The following is a 14,811-nucleotide window of genomic DNA, read 5'->3' on the forward strand; positions in this document are numbered from 1 at the left end:
CATCATGATAGATAATCTATCACACCCATGCTCTGTCTAAAACAACATACTTCACATAGTACATGTATATCATTTATATACTAGAACATACACTCAATCTTACACACACACACACACACACACACACCATAGACAAAATAGAATCACAGGGTCTAGAGAAGAAGCAAAAAAATATAAAAGGGAGAGGGGAGAAAGAAAGCAAAATAGGAGAGAGAGAGAGAGAGATATCTGGGCCAGTAAAATAAAAAAAAAAGATTTAAATAAGTTAATTAAGAAGAATTATCTAGGAATCGAGGAGAGACGGAGAACATGAAAAATATTAAAAGCTGTTTTTACCTTGGTATTATTTTAAATGTTCATAAACAAGATTGTCTAGACCTCCTGCCTTATTTGTTTTCAACTTTTTTTTATATATATATTTTCGATTTCAGATACAGAAACAGGTTCCTTCAAAAACTGGTAAGTGAGGATGAGTAGGTACATGTAGATCGTACCGGATCGTAACCCTTAGCTAACGAAGATGGTATACGACCGACGTTGGTAATAATACCAAAAAAACCACATAGATAGCACATTGTCGATACATGTGAAAGTGAAGGGCTTAGCAACTATATATATGATTGTTTAAACATTTTTTCTCTTTTCATGTATTTTGAAAAACAAACACACTAATTAAACAAACAAAAAACTTGGACTAGATGACGTCGATATCATGTAGATGCTACATATATAGACATGTGATGGTTTTATGTTAACCTATGAAATTGTCCTGACAATCTTTCGAGATAATTAGAATTACATACAACTGTAAATATGAAGCAGACCCGACTTTTAAATTTACTTTTGTTTAATTTGTCGTTTTTTTTAGACTTGCGTATCAAAGCATTTTATTTCTATGAAATACCAAGGATATAATATTTTGATGAATTTTGCATCCGTTAATTACGAAACGTAAATATGAAAAGCAGTAAGTACGTACTAATGGCGATAACTCTTCTCAAATTGTGCGTATACGCAGGGTGTGTAGTGGACACATCCCTGGTATACGTTACAGTTTTAAAAGAAAGAAGAAAAAAAACCCCGCAAATTCAACTTCCTTTTGTGTATTGTTTGCCTAAGAACGTTATAAGTCCCTATTTCCGGCAAGAATGCACATTATTTATAGCGTTTAATGTATCCGTTATTCAGAATATGTAAGCAATATAAAAAGTGATCAAAACACTATAGACTTACACCTCACATTTTTTATTGTAGAGTTATCTCCCTTAAGTTTTCTCCTTCTAGTTTCACTTTGTAACATGTATAGGTTCAACCTCAGCTAACGGGACCATAGCATCGATGTGTATGTTGAGGTAAGTTGTTTCCTACATACATAGCAGTTTTATATCAACCCTCAGCGATACTAACTTGCTCGTATTAATGTTTGCTGATATAAACTGATATATATATATATATATATATATATAGGTCAAGTTCAATATCTAGGTCAACAGATAGATAGCGACTAAAGTATGACAATATTGAGGATAGGAGCACAAACAATGCTATCAAAACTTGACCGGGATTTTAAACCAGAGCATTTTTGCACCTATTGATATTGAACAGTTTTTAAAAGTGCCGGTTTCAAGTGTTTGCATAGCCAGATCTATTTGTAAGTAATATTGACTATTTCACAAAATTTTAGGTCGAAATAATTCCTGTATGTGAACCCTGCTTTGATGGTACGCCCGAGTTTGATTCCCAGTATCGCCAGGGAAACCATATTTTGTTTAAACAATATATTTATTCTGAATAAGTGAGTTGGACCATTCATCTATAATCTAGTAGAGTGAGTGCAACAACTGTCCATATTGACTTTTAATTGGCATCATTTGAGCTGTTCTTTCAGATGAAATCATCAGATCTTAGAAAATAGGAATAGTTTACCAATAAGTCAATGGTTAAAAATGCTCCATTCCTTTTTCCAAATTAAATAAACCAGCTCCTGACCCAGTAAATCAGATATTTGACATCTGTGAATTATTGTCAAGTTTTAGAAGACTAAGCTGTAACGTTCATTCATGTTTAAGTAATTATTATAGAAGGATGGAAAAGCAAGCTTTGAGCATGAATAAAAAAAATCTTTGTATAGAACTTCTAAACAGGATCTTGTAATCAATACAGTATACATTGTATATCTATAGTACAGTATACATTGTATATCTATAGCACAGTATACATTGTATATCTATAGGACAGTATACATTGTATATCTATAGCACAGTATACATTGTATACCTATAGCACAGTATACATTGTATATCTATAGTACAGTATACATTGTATATCTACAGCACAGTATACATTGTATATCTATAGCACAGTATACATTATATATCTATAGTACAGTATACAATGTATACCTATAGCACAGTATACATTGTATATCTATAGCACAGTATGCATTGTATATCTATAGTACAATATACATTGTATACCTATAGTACAGTATACATTGTATATCTATAGTACAATATACAATGTATACCTATAGTACAGTATACATTGTATACCTATAGCACAGTATACATTGTATATCTTTAGCACAGTATACATTGTATACCTATAGTACAGTATACATTGTATATCTATCGCTAAAAGAAAAAAAGCAATGAGGCCAGACCAGCTATATCTATATTTGAACTTGGGACTTCCGAACTCAAGGCTGTAATTACAGGTGTGCTTAAACCTCGGAATTCCCTGCTTAAACCAATTAGCTTCCTAATGCATACTTGCCAACTTTCCCTATTTTGGAGGGAGTCTCCCAATTTTGGACCCCCGGCCGGAGTGAGTGAGTAAAATGGAACGTTTTCAACCTAAGTGAATTGGTAAACTTTGGCTATTTTCTAAGATCTGATGATTTCATCTGAGAGAACAGCTCAAAATATGCTGATTAAATTTAAAAGTGTTATTTTTCCCTAGGGGGTAGATGCACACATTTTTACTTATGTTTTTAATTCTGAGCATGCGTAATCCCACCCAGTTGGCAAGTATGCTAATGTTACTGTCAGTCACTCTGCCATATCCCACTACACACCTTCCACCTTGTTTTAAGTCTTTACTTTGATAAAGACAGCACTATTTACAGCCCAGGTTGTAGTAAATATCCCCTCACCTGTGCACATACTTGAATCAGCGAATGGAAAAATGCAGCAGGCCTGATAAGGATTCACACTGAGAACCTCCAAACTCTAGCCACATGCACTTACCAATTGAAAAGCCTTGTAAATGGTAAAAAAAATCAGCCAATATATTACTTATTATAATCATGTCAAATCAGCTTTTCAATTTGATTAGAAAAATCCAAAACATGAAATGAAGAATAAAATTGCCAGAGGCCATAAAATATTTAAAGTTTGCTTCAAAGAGAACATACCATTGGATATAATTTGTAGAATTATTTTTTTACCTGCTTTATAACAGCACAAAGGCTTCAAAAAATGATATTTAAAACAAATAGAGAAAAAGTTATTGTAGAAAAATTGATGTTTTGATACAGCACTGTAAATTGTTATTATTCCCAAAATACCAAGGAAATTCTATTAACTCATTTACCCCTGAAGACACATTTGAAGTCTTCCAATTCAAAGGTTGGAATAGTTCATTATGAAATTTCAGGGGTGAATGAGTTATTGTTCTTGGCATGAGTGAATTCTGATTTTAACAGGTTTTGTTAACAACTTTGTTAAGTAAATTGTCTTAAGTTAGGGGACATGGGAAGAGAATAGCGAAATTAAATTGGTCATTTTGTAGGTAACAAAATATGGCACAGATGTGGTATACTGTAAAATCATAAATTTCCGTGGGACATTAAATTTTGTTTATTTTGTGGATAACAAAAATCCACAAAATTAAATCCCCACAAAAACATGAATTTGGTATGATATAGATAGGGGAAAATCAGAAATCAACGAAATATAATGTCCTTGAAACAGGCTTGTTTATGAAAACCACGAAATTGTAACCCCACGAAAATAAATGATTCTACAGTAGTGACCATCCACGGTTCGAGCCTCCTCAGTTCAAATAACATGTATTTACTGATTTGTAATCTTATTGTCGTGTTAAATACATTGTATAACGTGGTCCTGTACACAGACAAGATACATGAACTCCAACGTTTTCCTTCCAGTCCGTGCATGATGTGAAGTATGGCTACTGACTGTTGTGATGGGGTCAACTTTCCTGTTGTTATCTCCCCTTACCAGGGGGTGTGGAAACTACAGTACTATACAGAGGATAAGGTATTTATCACCAGCTATTATTGACAGAACTTTCCTCCTTTTATACAGTGTGGGGAAATCCACACAATATTTTAGAATCATTCACATGAAAATTCTACATGATAATCAATACTTCAGATATTTATTTCATTATAATTATCTAAACTTTAAAAAAATTATCAGAATTGGAATCAAAGGAAAAGGTAGCCACGCACAGAAAGTCTTTTGACTTACATATGAGACACATGGCAAAGGTCAGTAGTTAGCCATTGATGTATGATGACATTATTTTTGAAAAATTGTCAGAATGTTGTACACATTATTTTTCATAGTTCAATTATTGTGTATAATAATTACATCCCTCCTCGCCTATCCACCCCCTCCCCCTCACCTCACCCCCTCACCTCATCCCCTCACCCTTTGCTAATTAGTGAAAAGACAAAGGTAGCATTCTTACTGGCGACGAACAGGTCAATGCTTAAATGAATTTGCAGAGATTCATTGATTCATTCAAAATTTGTTGCATGTTTTTGTATCTTTTGTTTGTTTTTTTGGAAAAGGATACGTTTTATAGGTATTTTTTTTCTATAAAAATATCGTTACAACAGCTCCCACCTAGAAAGTGCTGGTCACTCCTGTGTCCTGTGGGATCCGGACACTATCACTGACCCAAAGGAGTTACAGGACATAGCAAGCCAACACAGCATTCAAATGGTTTTAGCTCTACATGCATACAAGGCTGGACGTCACCTTCTAGGTAGTGTACTGTAATGTCATCTACTGGTATTGTAATGTCATGTCTAGGTAGTGTACTGTAATGTCATCAACTGGTATTGTAATGTCACGTCTAGGTATAGTGTACTGTGATGTCATCTACTTGTATTGTAATGTCACATCTAGGTAGTGTACTGTAATGTCACATCTGGGTAGTGTACTGTAATGTCATGTCTGGGAAGTGTACTGTTATTTCATCTACTGGTATTGTAATGTCACGTCTTCTACATGCATACAAGGCTGGACGTCAGCTTCTAGGTAGTGTACTGTAATGTCATCTACTGGTATTGTAATGTCATGTCTAGGTAGTGTACAGTAATGTCATCTACTGGTACTGTAATGTCACGTCTAGGTATAGTGTACTGTAATGTCACGTCTAGGTATAGTGTATTGTAATGTCACGTCTAGGTATAGTGTACTGTAATGTCATCTACTTGTATTGTAATGTCACGTCTAGGTAGTGTACTGTTATGTCATCTACTGGTATTGTAATGTCACGTCTAGGTATAGTGTACTGTAATGTCACGTCTAGGTAGTGTACTGTAATGTCATCTACTTGTATTGTAATGTCACATCTAGGTAGTGTACTGTAATGTCACGTCTAGGTAGTGTACTGTAATGTCACGTCTGGGTAGTGTACTGTAATGTCATGTCTGGGAAGTGTACTGTTATGTCATGTCTGGGAAGTGTACTGTTATGTCATCTACTGGTATGGTAATGTCATGTCTAGGTAGTGTACTGTAATGTCACATATAGGTAGTGTAATGTAATGTCATCTACTGGTATTGTAATGTCACGTCTAGGTAGTGTACTGTAATGTCACGTCTGGGTAGTGTACTGTAATGTCATGTCTGGGAAGTGTACTGTTATGTCATCTACTGGTATTGTAATGTCATGTCTAGGTAGTGTACTGTAATGTCACATCTAGGTAGTGTAATGTAATGTCATCTACTGGTATTGTAATGACACATGTAGGTATTGTCCTGTAATGTCATCTACTGGTATTGTAATGACACGTCCATGTTGTGTACTGTAATGTCATCTACTGGTTTTGTAATGTCAAGTCAGGGTAGTGTACTGTAATTTCATCTACTGGTATTGTAATGTCACGTCTGGGTAGTGTACTGTAATGTCATCTACTGGTATTGTAATGACACGTCTATGTTGTGTACTGTAATGTCATCTACTGGTTTTGTAATGTCAAGTCTGGGTAGTGTACTGTAATTTCATCTACTGGTATTGTAATGTCACGTCTAGGTAGTGTACTGTAATGTCATCTACTGGTATTGTAATGTCACGTCTAGGTAGTGTATTGTAATGTCACGTCTAGTTAGTGTACTGTAATGTCATCTACTGGTATTGTAATGTTCCGTCTAGGTAGTGTTATGTAATGTCATCTACTGGTATTGTAATGTCACGTCTAGGTAGTGTACTGTAATGTCATCTACTGGTATTGTAATGTCACGTCTAGGTAGTGTACTGTAATGTCATCTACTGTTATTGTAATGTCACGTCTAAGTAGTGTACTGTAATGTCATCTACTGGTATTGTAATGTCATGTCTAGGTAGTGTACTGTAAAATGTCACATCTAGGTAGTGTAATGTAATGTCATCTACTGGTATTGTAACGTCACGTCTAGGTAGTGTATTGTAATGTCACGTCTGGGTATTGTACTGTAATGTCATCTACTGCTATTGTAATGTAACGTCTAGGTAGTGTACTGGAATGTCATCTACTGGTATTGTAATGGCACGTCTAGGTAGTGTACTGGAATGTCATCTACTGGTATTGTAATACTTGTATTGTAATGTCACATCTAGGTAGTGTACTGTAAAGTCATCCACTGGTATTGTAATGTCATGTCTAGGACTGTTATGTCATCTACTGGTATTGTAATGGCACGTCTAGGTAGTGTACTGGAATGTCATCTACTGGTATTGTAACGTCACGTCTAGGTAGTGTATTGTAATGTCACGTCTGGGTAGAGTACTGTACTGTCACGTCTGGGTAGGGTACTGTAATGTCATGTCTGGGAAGTGTACTGTTATGTCATCTCCTGGTATTGTAATGTCACGTCTAAGTCGTGTACTGTAATGTCATCTTCTGGTATTGTACTGTCACGTGTCTGGGAAGTGTACTGTTATGTCATCTCCTGGTATTGTAATGTCATGTCTAGGTAGTGTACTGTTATGTCATTTACTGGTATTGTAATGTAACGTCTAGGTAGTGTACTGGAATGTCATCTACTGGTATTGTAACGTCACGTCTAGGTAGTGTATTGTAATGTCATCCACTGGTATTGTAATGTCATGTCTAGGGAGTGTACTGTAATGTCATGTGCTGTTATTGTAATGTCACGTCTACTAGGTAGTGTACTGTAATTTCATCACTGGTATTGTAATGTCACAATTAGGTAGTGTACTGTAATTTCACGTCTAGGTAGTGTACTGGAATGTCATCTACTGGTATTGTAATGACACATGTAGGTATTGTACTGTAATGTCATCTACTGGCATTGTAATGTCACGTCTAGTTAGTGTACTGTAATGTCATGTATTGGTATTGTAATGTCACGTCTAATCTACTGGTATTGTAATGACACATGTAGGTATTGTACTGTAATGTCATCTACTGTTATTGTAATGTCCCGTCTAGGTAGTGTACTGTCATGTCATTTACTGGTATTGTTGGTATTGTAATGTCATGTCTAGGACTGTTATGTCATCTACTGGTATTGTAACGTCACGTCTAGGTAGTGTAATGTAATGTCATCTACTGGTATTGTAATACTTGTATTGTAATGTCAGGTCTAGGGAGTGTACTGTAATTTCATCCACTGGTATTGTAATGTCACATCTAGGTAGTGTAATGTAATGTCATCTACTGGTATTGTAACGTCACGTCTAGGTAGTGTATTGTAATGTCACGTCTGGGTAGAGTACTGTACTGTCACGTCTGGGTAGGGTACTGTAATGTCATGTCTGGGAAGTGTACTGTTATGTCATCTCCTGGTATTGTAATGTCACGACTAGGTAGTGTACTGTAATGACATCTACTGGTATTGTAATACTTGTATTGTAATGTCAGGTCTAGGGAGTGTACTGTAATTTCATCTACTGGTATTGTAATGACACATGTAGGTATTGTACTGTAATGTCATCTACTAATGTCACGTCTAGGTAGTGAAATGTAATGTCACGTCTAGGTGGTGTACTGTAATGTCATATACTGGTATTGTAATGTTCCGTCTAGGTAGTGTAATGTAATGTCATCTACTGGTATTGTAATACTTGTATTGTAATGTCACATCTAGGTAGTGTAATGTAATGTCATCTACTGGTATTGTAACGTCACGTCTAGGTAGTGTAATGTAATGTCATCTACTGGTATTGTAACGTCACGTCTAGGTAGTGTACTGTGATGTCATCGACTGGTATTGTAAGTATTGTAATGTCACATCTAGGTAGTGTACTGTAAAGTCATCCACTGGTATTGTAATGTCACTTCTAGGTAGTGTACTGTAAAATGTCACATCTAGGTAGTGTACTGTAAAGTCATCCACTGGTATTGTAATGTCATGTCTAGGGAGTGTACTGTAATTTCATCTACTGGTATTGTAACGTCACGTCTAGGTAGTGTATTGTAATGTCTCGTCTAGGGAGTGTACTGTAATTTCATCACTGGTATTGTAATGTCACTTCTAGGTAGTGTACTGTAAAATGTCACATCTAGGTAGTGTACTGTCATGTCATCTACTGGTATTGTAATACTTGTATTGTAATGTCAGGTCTAGGGAGTGTACTGTAATTTCATCACTGGTATTGTAATGTCACTTCTGGGTAGTGTACTGTAATTTCATCTACTGGTATTGTAACGTCACGTCTAGGTAGTGTACGGTAATGTCATTTACTGGTATTGTAATGTCACGTCTAGGTAGTGAACTGTAATGTCACGTCTAGGTAGTGTACTGTAATGTCATCCACTTGTAATATAGTGTCACATCTAGGTAGTGTACTGTAATGTCATCTACTGATATTGTAATGTCACGTCGGGGTAATGTACTGTAATGTCATCTACTGGTATTGTAATGTCACGTCGGGGTAGTGTACTGTAATGTCATCTACTGGAATTGTAATGTCACGTCTAGGTAGTGTAATGTAATGTCATCTACTGGTATTGTAATGTCACAATTAGGTAGTGTACTGTAATGTCATCTACTGGAATTGTAATGTCACGTCTAGGGAGTGTACTGTAATGTCATCTACTGGTATTGTAGTGTCACGTCTAGGTAGTGTACTGTAATGTCATCTACTGGTATTGTAATGTCATGCCTAAGTATTGTAATATCATGTCTAGGTATTGTAATGTCATGTCCACGTATTGTTATGCCATGTTTAGGTATTGTTATGCCATGTGTAGGTATTGTTATGCCTTGTGTAGGTATTGTTATGCCATGTGTAGGTATTGTAATGCCATGTGTAGGTATTGTTATGCCATGTGTAGGTATTGTTATGTCAATTCTAAGTATTTTAATGTTATGTCTAAGGGTGCAATGTTGTTCTATAGTTCCACTTAATTAAACTGCATTCAGGACTATCATGCTGTGTCAATTAAGCTAAAGGGAGATAACCTCTAGCTGTGAAAGTAATAACAACTCAAAGGTTCACCACTGTTACTCTCCAAAGACATTATCTTCAATACATATAAAACATATCTGAGCAGGGTTAAGGTGATTATTGTACACGTATATAACCACATGTCCCCTGTGGTCCACAATGTAAATGCGGACAATTTTCCAAGGTGTCTGCACTAAGAGTCAAACCTGGGACTGCAGATAACTAGCTCAGTGCTGTGTCAAACGAGTTAAAAGGAAGATTCTCTCTAGCTCAACCAGTAACAAGTAACTACCAGTATATTGTTCAAACTGTGACCTTCCTTCTAGTTGAGTCAGTAATAAGTGACTAGATGGTTCACCACTGTGACATTCCCTCTTGCTGTGTCAGTAATAAGTGACTAGATGATTCACCACTGTGAAAATTCCCTCTTGCTGTGTCAGTAATAAGTGACTAGTTGGTTCACCAATGTGACATTCCCTCTTGCTGTGTCAGTAATAAGTGACTAGTTGGTTCACCACTGTGCCATTCCCTCTTGCTGTGTCAGTAATAAGTGACTAGTTGGTTCACCACTGTGACATTCCCTCTTGCTGTGTCAGTAATAAGTGACTAGTTGGTTCACCACTGTGACATTCCCTCTTGCTGTGTCAGTAATAAGTGACTAGTTGGTTCACCACTGTGACATTCCCTCTTGCTGTGTCAGTAATAAGTGACTAGTTGGTTCACCACTGTGACATTCCCTCTTGCTGTGTCAGTAATAAGTGACTAGTTGGTTCACCACTGTGACATTCCCTCTTGCTGTGTCAGTAATAAGTGACTAGTTGGTTCACCACTGTGACATTCCCTCTTGCTGTGTCAGTAATAAGTGACTAGTTGGTTCACCACTGTGACATTCCCTCTTGCTGTGTCAGTAATAAGTGACTAGTTGGTTCACCACTGTGCCATTCCCTCTTGCTGTGTCAGTAACAAGTGACTAGATGGTTCACCACTGTGCCATTCCCTCTTGCTGTGTCAGTTATAAGTGACTAGTTGGTTCACCACTGTGACATTCCCTCTTGCTGTGTCAGTAATAAGTGACTTGTTGGTTCACCACTGTGTCAAGGAAAAAATTGTATATTATTTTGGGGAGTCTAAGTACAAATTTATTTGTATGTTTTCTGTTTAGTTTAAAGAAATCTGCTCAAGATCATCTCATTATTTTTTAAATTTAAACCTTATAGGTTCCAATCTACCATTCATTCTGATATTTGGAGGCACAGATGTCAATATATATGCTACAGATGCTGAGAAGCTGAAAGTTATGACTGAGGTTGTTTTTCTTGCAAAGTATGTATATATTTCATTATGTTTTTTCCTATCAATTATATAAATAATTTTATTATTGAAATTTTTAATATAATAAACAAAAAACAAATCTTATGAATAAAATCATAGAAAAAGTACAAAAGTTGTTTACCCGGATGTCATTGCCAGCTGTAGAAATATAATGCTACATAATGCAGTAGCATAAACAAAGGGACATTACTCTTTCGTTTATACACAGAAGCATACATAAAGCACTCTGCCACTGTTGTTTCAAGAGATACTTCTTTTTAATAGAAGTTAAGAATTATTTGAAGAAAATTAATTTGAAAATTAAATGCATTGAAATCTTTTGTTACAGGGGCATCATTTCTTTCAGCCAGTCCCTTCTTGATGCGGCTAAGAGACTTTGGGTAGGTGCACATTATTTTCTATGAAATAATTTAACTTAACAAACCTTAACATACTTTAAATTGAAAGGAACAACTGCATTCCTTTGATTTATGATATTTCTATGTGAAACTCTAAGCTTTGATATGATAAATTTGTTAGTATATAAATTTTATTAGAGTATTTTTTTGTTTTGAAGCCATCCCTGAATACCAACAAATGCTTTGAAATCAAACAAGGTATGTTTTACAAGTTTAGTATCCACCTATTGTAAAGTGTATGGTGTCTCATAGTCTATTTATGATGAAATATTTGTGTCATCTTTTCTTTGTTTAGACCAGTTATCAATTATTAACATTTTATTGCTGAATCAAATATCAATATTATCTTATTTTCGATTTTATAATAACTTTCTACTGCATTGAAATAAAAGTAATGATACAACTCCATTATATTTCTATTGCTTTTGATATTGAGAGTCATAACATTTTAAAGATCATGCATAATAGCTACAACTGTCTATAACAACCACCTGTTTGTTAAGCCCAGTCTCCAACCTGCTAATAACTACTACCTGCTGAAAAACGATCATATGCCGATAACTACCACCTGTCTGTCTATAACAACCACCTGTATACATACCACAAGTCCAATCTATCTCCTCCCAGTAACTGCTACCTCTCCATAACCACTACAAGTCCCAACTACCCCTTGTCTATAACTGCCCTAATCTGTAACTATCATCTGTCTATAACTGCACCCATCTGTAACTACCACCTGTCTATAACTGCCCCAATCTGTAACTAGAACCTGTCTATAACTGCCCCAATCTGTAAATATCACTTGTCTTTAACTGCCCCCATCTGTAACTATCACATTTCTATAAAAACAATCTATCTGTAACTACCACCTGTCTATAACTGCTCAATCTGTAACTATCACCTGTCTATAACTTCCCCAATCTGTAACTATCACCTGTCTATAACTGCCAAATCTGTAACTACCCCCTGTCTATAACTGCCCTAATCTGTAACTATCATCTGTCTATAACTGCACCCATCTGTACCTACCACCTGTCTATAACTGCCCCAATCGGTAACCACCCCTTGTCTAAAACTGCCCCCATCTGTAACTACCACTTGTCTATAACTGCCCCAATCTGTAACTATCACCTGTCTATAACTACCACCATCTGTAAATACCACCTGTCTATAACTGCTCAATCTGTAACTATCCCCTGTCTATAACTGCCCCCATCTGTAACTACCATCTGTCTATAACTGCCAAATCTGTAACTACCACTTTTCTATAACTGCCCCCATCTGTAACTTCCACCTGTCTATAACTACCACCATCTGTAACTACCACCTGTCTATAACTGCCCTAATCTGTAACTATCATCTGTCTATAACGGCACCCATCTGTAACTACCACCTGTCTATAACTTCCCCAACCTGCAGCCACCCCTTGTCTAAAACTGCCCCCATCTGTAACTATCATCTGTCTATTACTGCCCCCATCTGTTCCTTCCGCCTGTCTATAACAGCCCCCATCTGTAACTTCCCCTCGTCTATACCTGCCCCAATCTGTAACTATCACCTGTCTATAACTGCCAACTCTGTAACTACCACCTGTCTATAACTGCCCCATCTGTAACTGCCCCCTTGTCTATAACTGCCCTCATCTGTAACTATCATCTGTCTATGACTGCCCCCATCTGTAACTCCCCCCTGTCTATAACTACCACCATCTGTAACTACCACCTGTCTATAACTTCCCCAACCTGCAGCCACCCCTTGTCTAAAACTGCCCCCATCTGTAACTACCACTTGTCTATAACTGCCCCAATCTGTAACTATCATCTGTCTATAACTGCACCCATCTGTACCTACCACCTGTCTATAACTGCCCCAATCGGTAACCACCCCTTGTCTAAAACTGCCCCCATCTGTAACTATCATCTGTCTATTACTGCCCCCATCTGTTCCTTCCGCCTGTCTATAACAGCCCCCATCTGTAACTTCCCCTCGTCTATACCTGCCCCAATCTGTAACTATCACCTGTCTATAACTGCCCACATCTGTAAATATCACTTGTCTATAACTGCCCCCATCTGTAATTACACTTGTCTATAACTGCCAACTTTTGTAACTACCACATTTCTATAACAACAATCTATCTGTTACTATCATCTGTCTATAACTGCCCCAATCTGTAACTATCATCTGTCTATGACTGCCCCCATCTGTTACTTCCACCTGTCTATAACAGCCCCCATCTGTAACTTCCCCTCGTCTATAATTGCCCCCATCTGTAACTATCACCTGTCTATAACTGCCCACATCTGTAAATATCACTTGTCTATAACTGCCCCCATCTGTAACTTCCTCTTGTCTATAACTGCCCCCATCTGTAACTTCCCCTCGTCTATACCTGCCCCAATCTGTAACTATCACCTGTCTATAACTGCCAACTCTGTAACTACCACCTGTCTATAACTGCCCTAATCTGTAACTATCATCTGTCTATAACTGCCAAATCTGTAACTACCACCTGTCTATAACTGCCCTCATCTGTTACTATCATCTGTCTATGACTGCCCCCATCTGTAACTTCCACCTGTCTATAACTACCACCATCTGTAACTACCACCTGTCTATAACTGCTCAATCTGTAACTATCACCTGTCTATAACTGCCCCCATCTGTAACTACCACCTGTCTATAACTGCCCCAATCTGTAACTATCACATGTCTATAACTGCCCCCATCTGTAACTATCACCTGTCTATAACTACCCCAATCTGTAACTACCACCTGTCTATAACTGCTCAATCTGTAACTATCACCTGTCTATAACTGCCAAATCTGTAACTACCACTTGTCTATAACTGCCCCAATCTGTAACTATCATCTGTCTATAACTACCACCTGTCTATAACTACCACCTGTTTGTTACTACCACCTGTCAATAAGTATCACCTGTCTATAACTACCACCTGTCTATAATCAGCACCTCTCTGTAACTACCACCTGTCAATAACTTCCAACTGTCTATAACTACCACCTGTCAATAACTTCCAACTGTCTATAACTACCACCTGTCTGTAACTACCTATTAATAACTACCACCTCTCTGTAACTACCACCTTCTTGTAACTACCACTTATTAACAACTACCACCTGTCTATTACTTCCACCTGTATATAATTACCACCTCTGTAACAACCACCTGTCTTAAACTACCACTTTTGTGTCACTACCATCTGTCTGTAACAACCATGTGTCTGTAACACTACTACCTATTAACAACTACCACCTGTCTATAACTTCCATCTATCAATAACTATCACCTGTCTATAACTACCATCTATCAATAACTATCACCTGTCTATAACTACCATCTATCAATAACTATCACCTGTCTATAACTACCATCTATCAATAACTATCACCTGTCTATAACTACC

At 36.9% G+C, this 14,811-nt stretch overlaps 1 protein-coding gene across 1 annotated transcript in view; it reads left to right on the top strand.

The window, feature by feature from the left end:
- The first annotated feature begins 1,263 nt into the window (after positions 1–1,263).
- LOC110449602 (glycosyltransferase 1 domain-containing protein 1-like) overlaps positions 1,264–14,811 on the top strand; it is a 21,333-nt gene continuing 7,785 nt past the window's right edge. The window contains exons 1-6 of the mRNA XM_021496556.1: positions 1,264–1,352; positions 4,172–4,283; positions 4,871–5,019; positions 10,871–10,976; positions 11,314–11,365; positions 11,542–11,581. Of these exons, the coding sequence (XP_021352231.1) occupies positions 4,210–4,283; positions 4,871–5,019; positions 10,871–10,976; positions 11,314–11,365; positions 11,542–11,581 (421 nt within the window). The 5' untranslated portion in view covers positions 1,264–1,352; positions 4,172–4,209. The remainder of the gene's footprint in view (positions 1,353–4,171; positions 4,284–4,870; positions 5,020–10,870; positions 10,977–11,313; positions 11,366–11,541; positions 11,582–14,811) is intronic.

Source organism: Mizuhopecten yessoensis, unplaced genomic scaffold (assembly GCF_002113885.1).
Source record: "Mizuhopecten yessoensis strain PY_sf001 unplaced genomic scaffold, ASM211388v2 scaffold4701, whole genome shotgun sequence".
Classification (NCBI taxonomy): domain Eukaryota; kingdom Metazoa; phylum Mollusca; class Bivalvia; order Pectinida; family Pectinidae; genus Mizuhopecten; species Mizuhopecten yessoensis.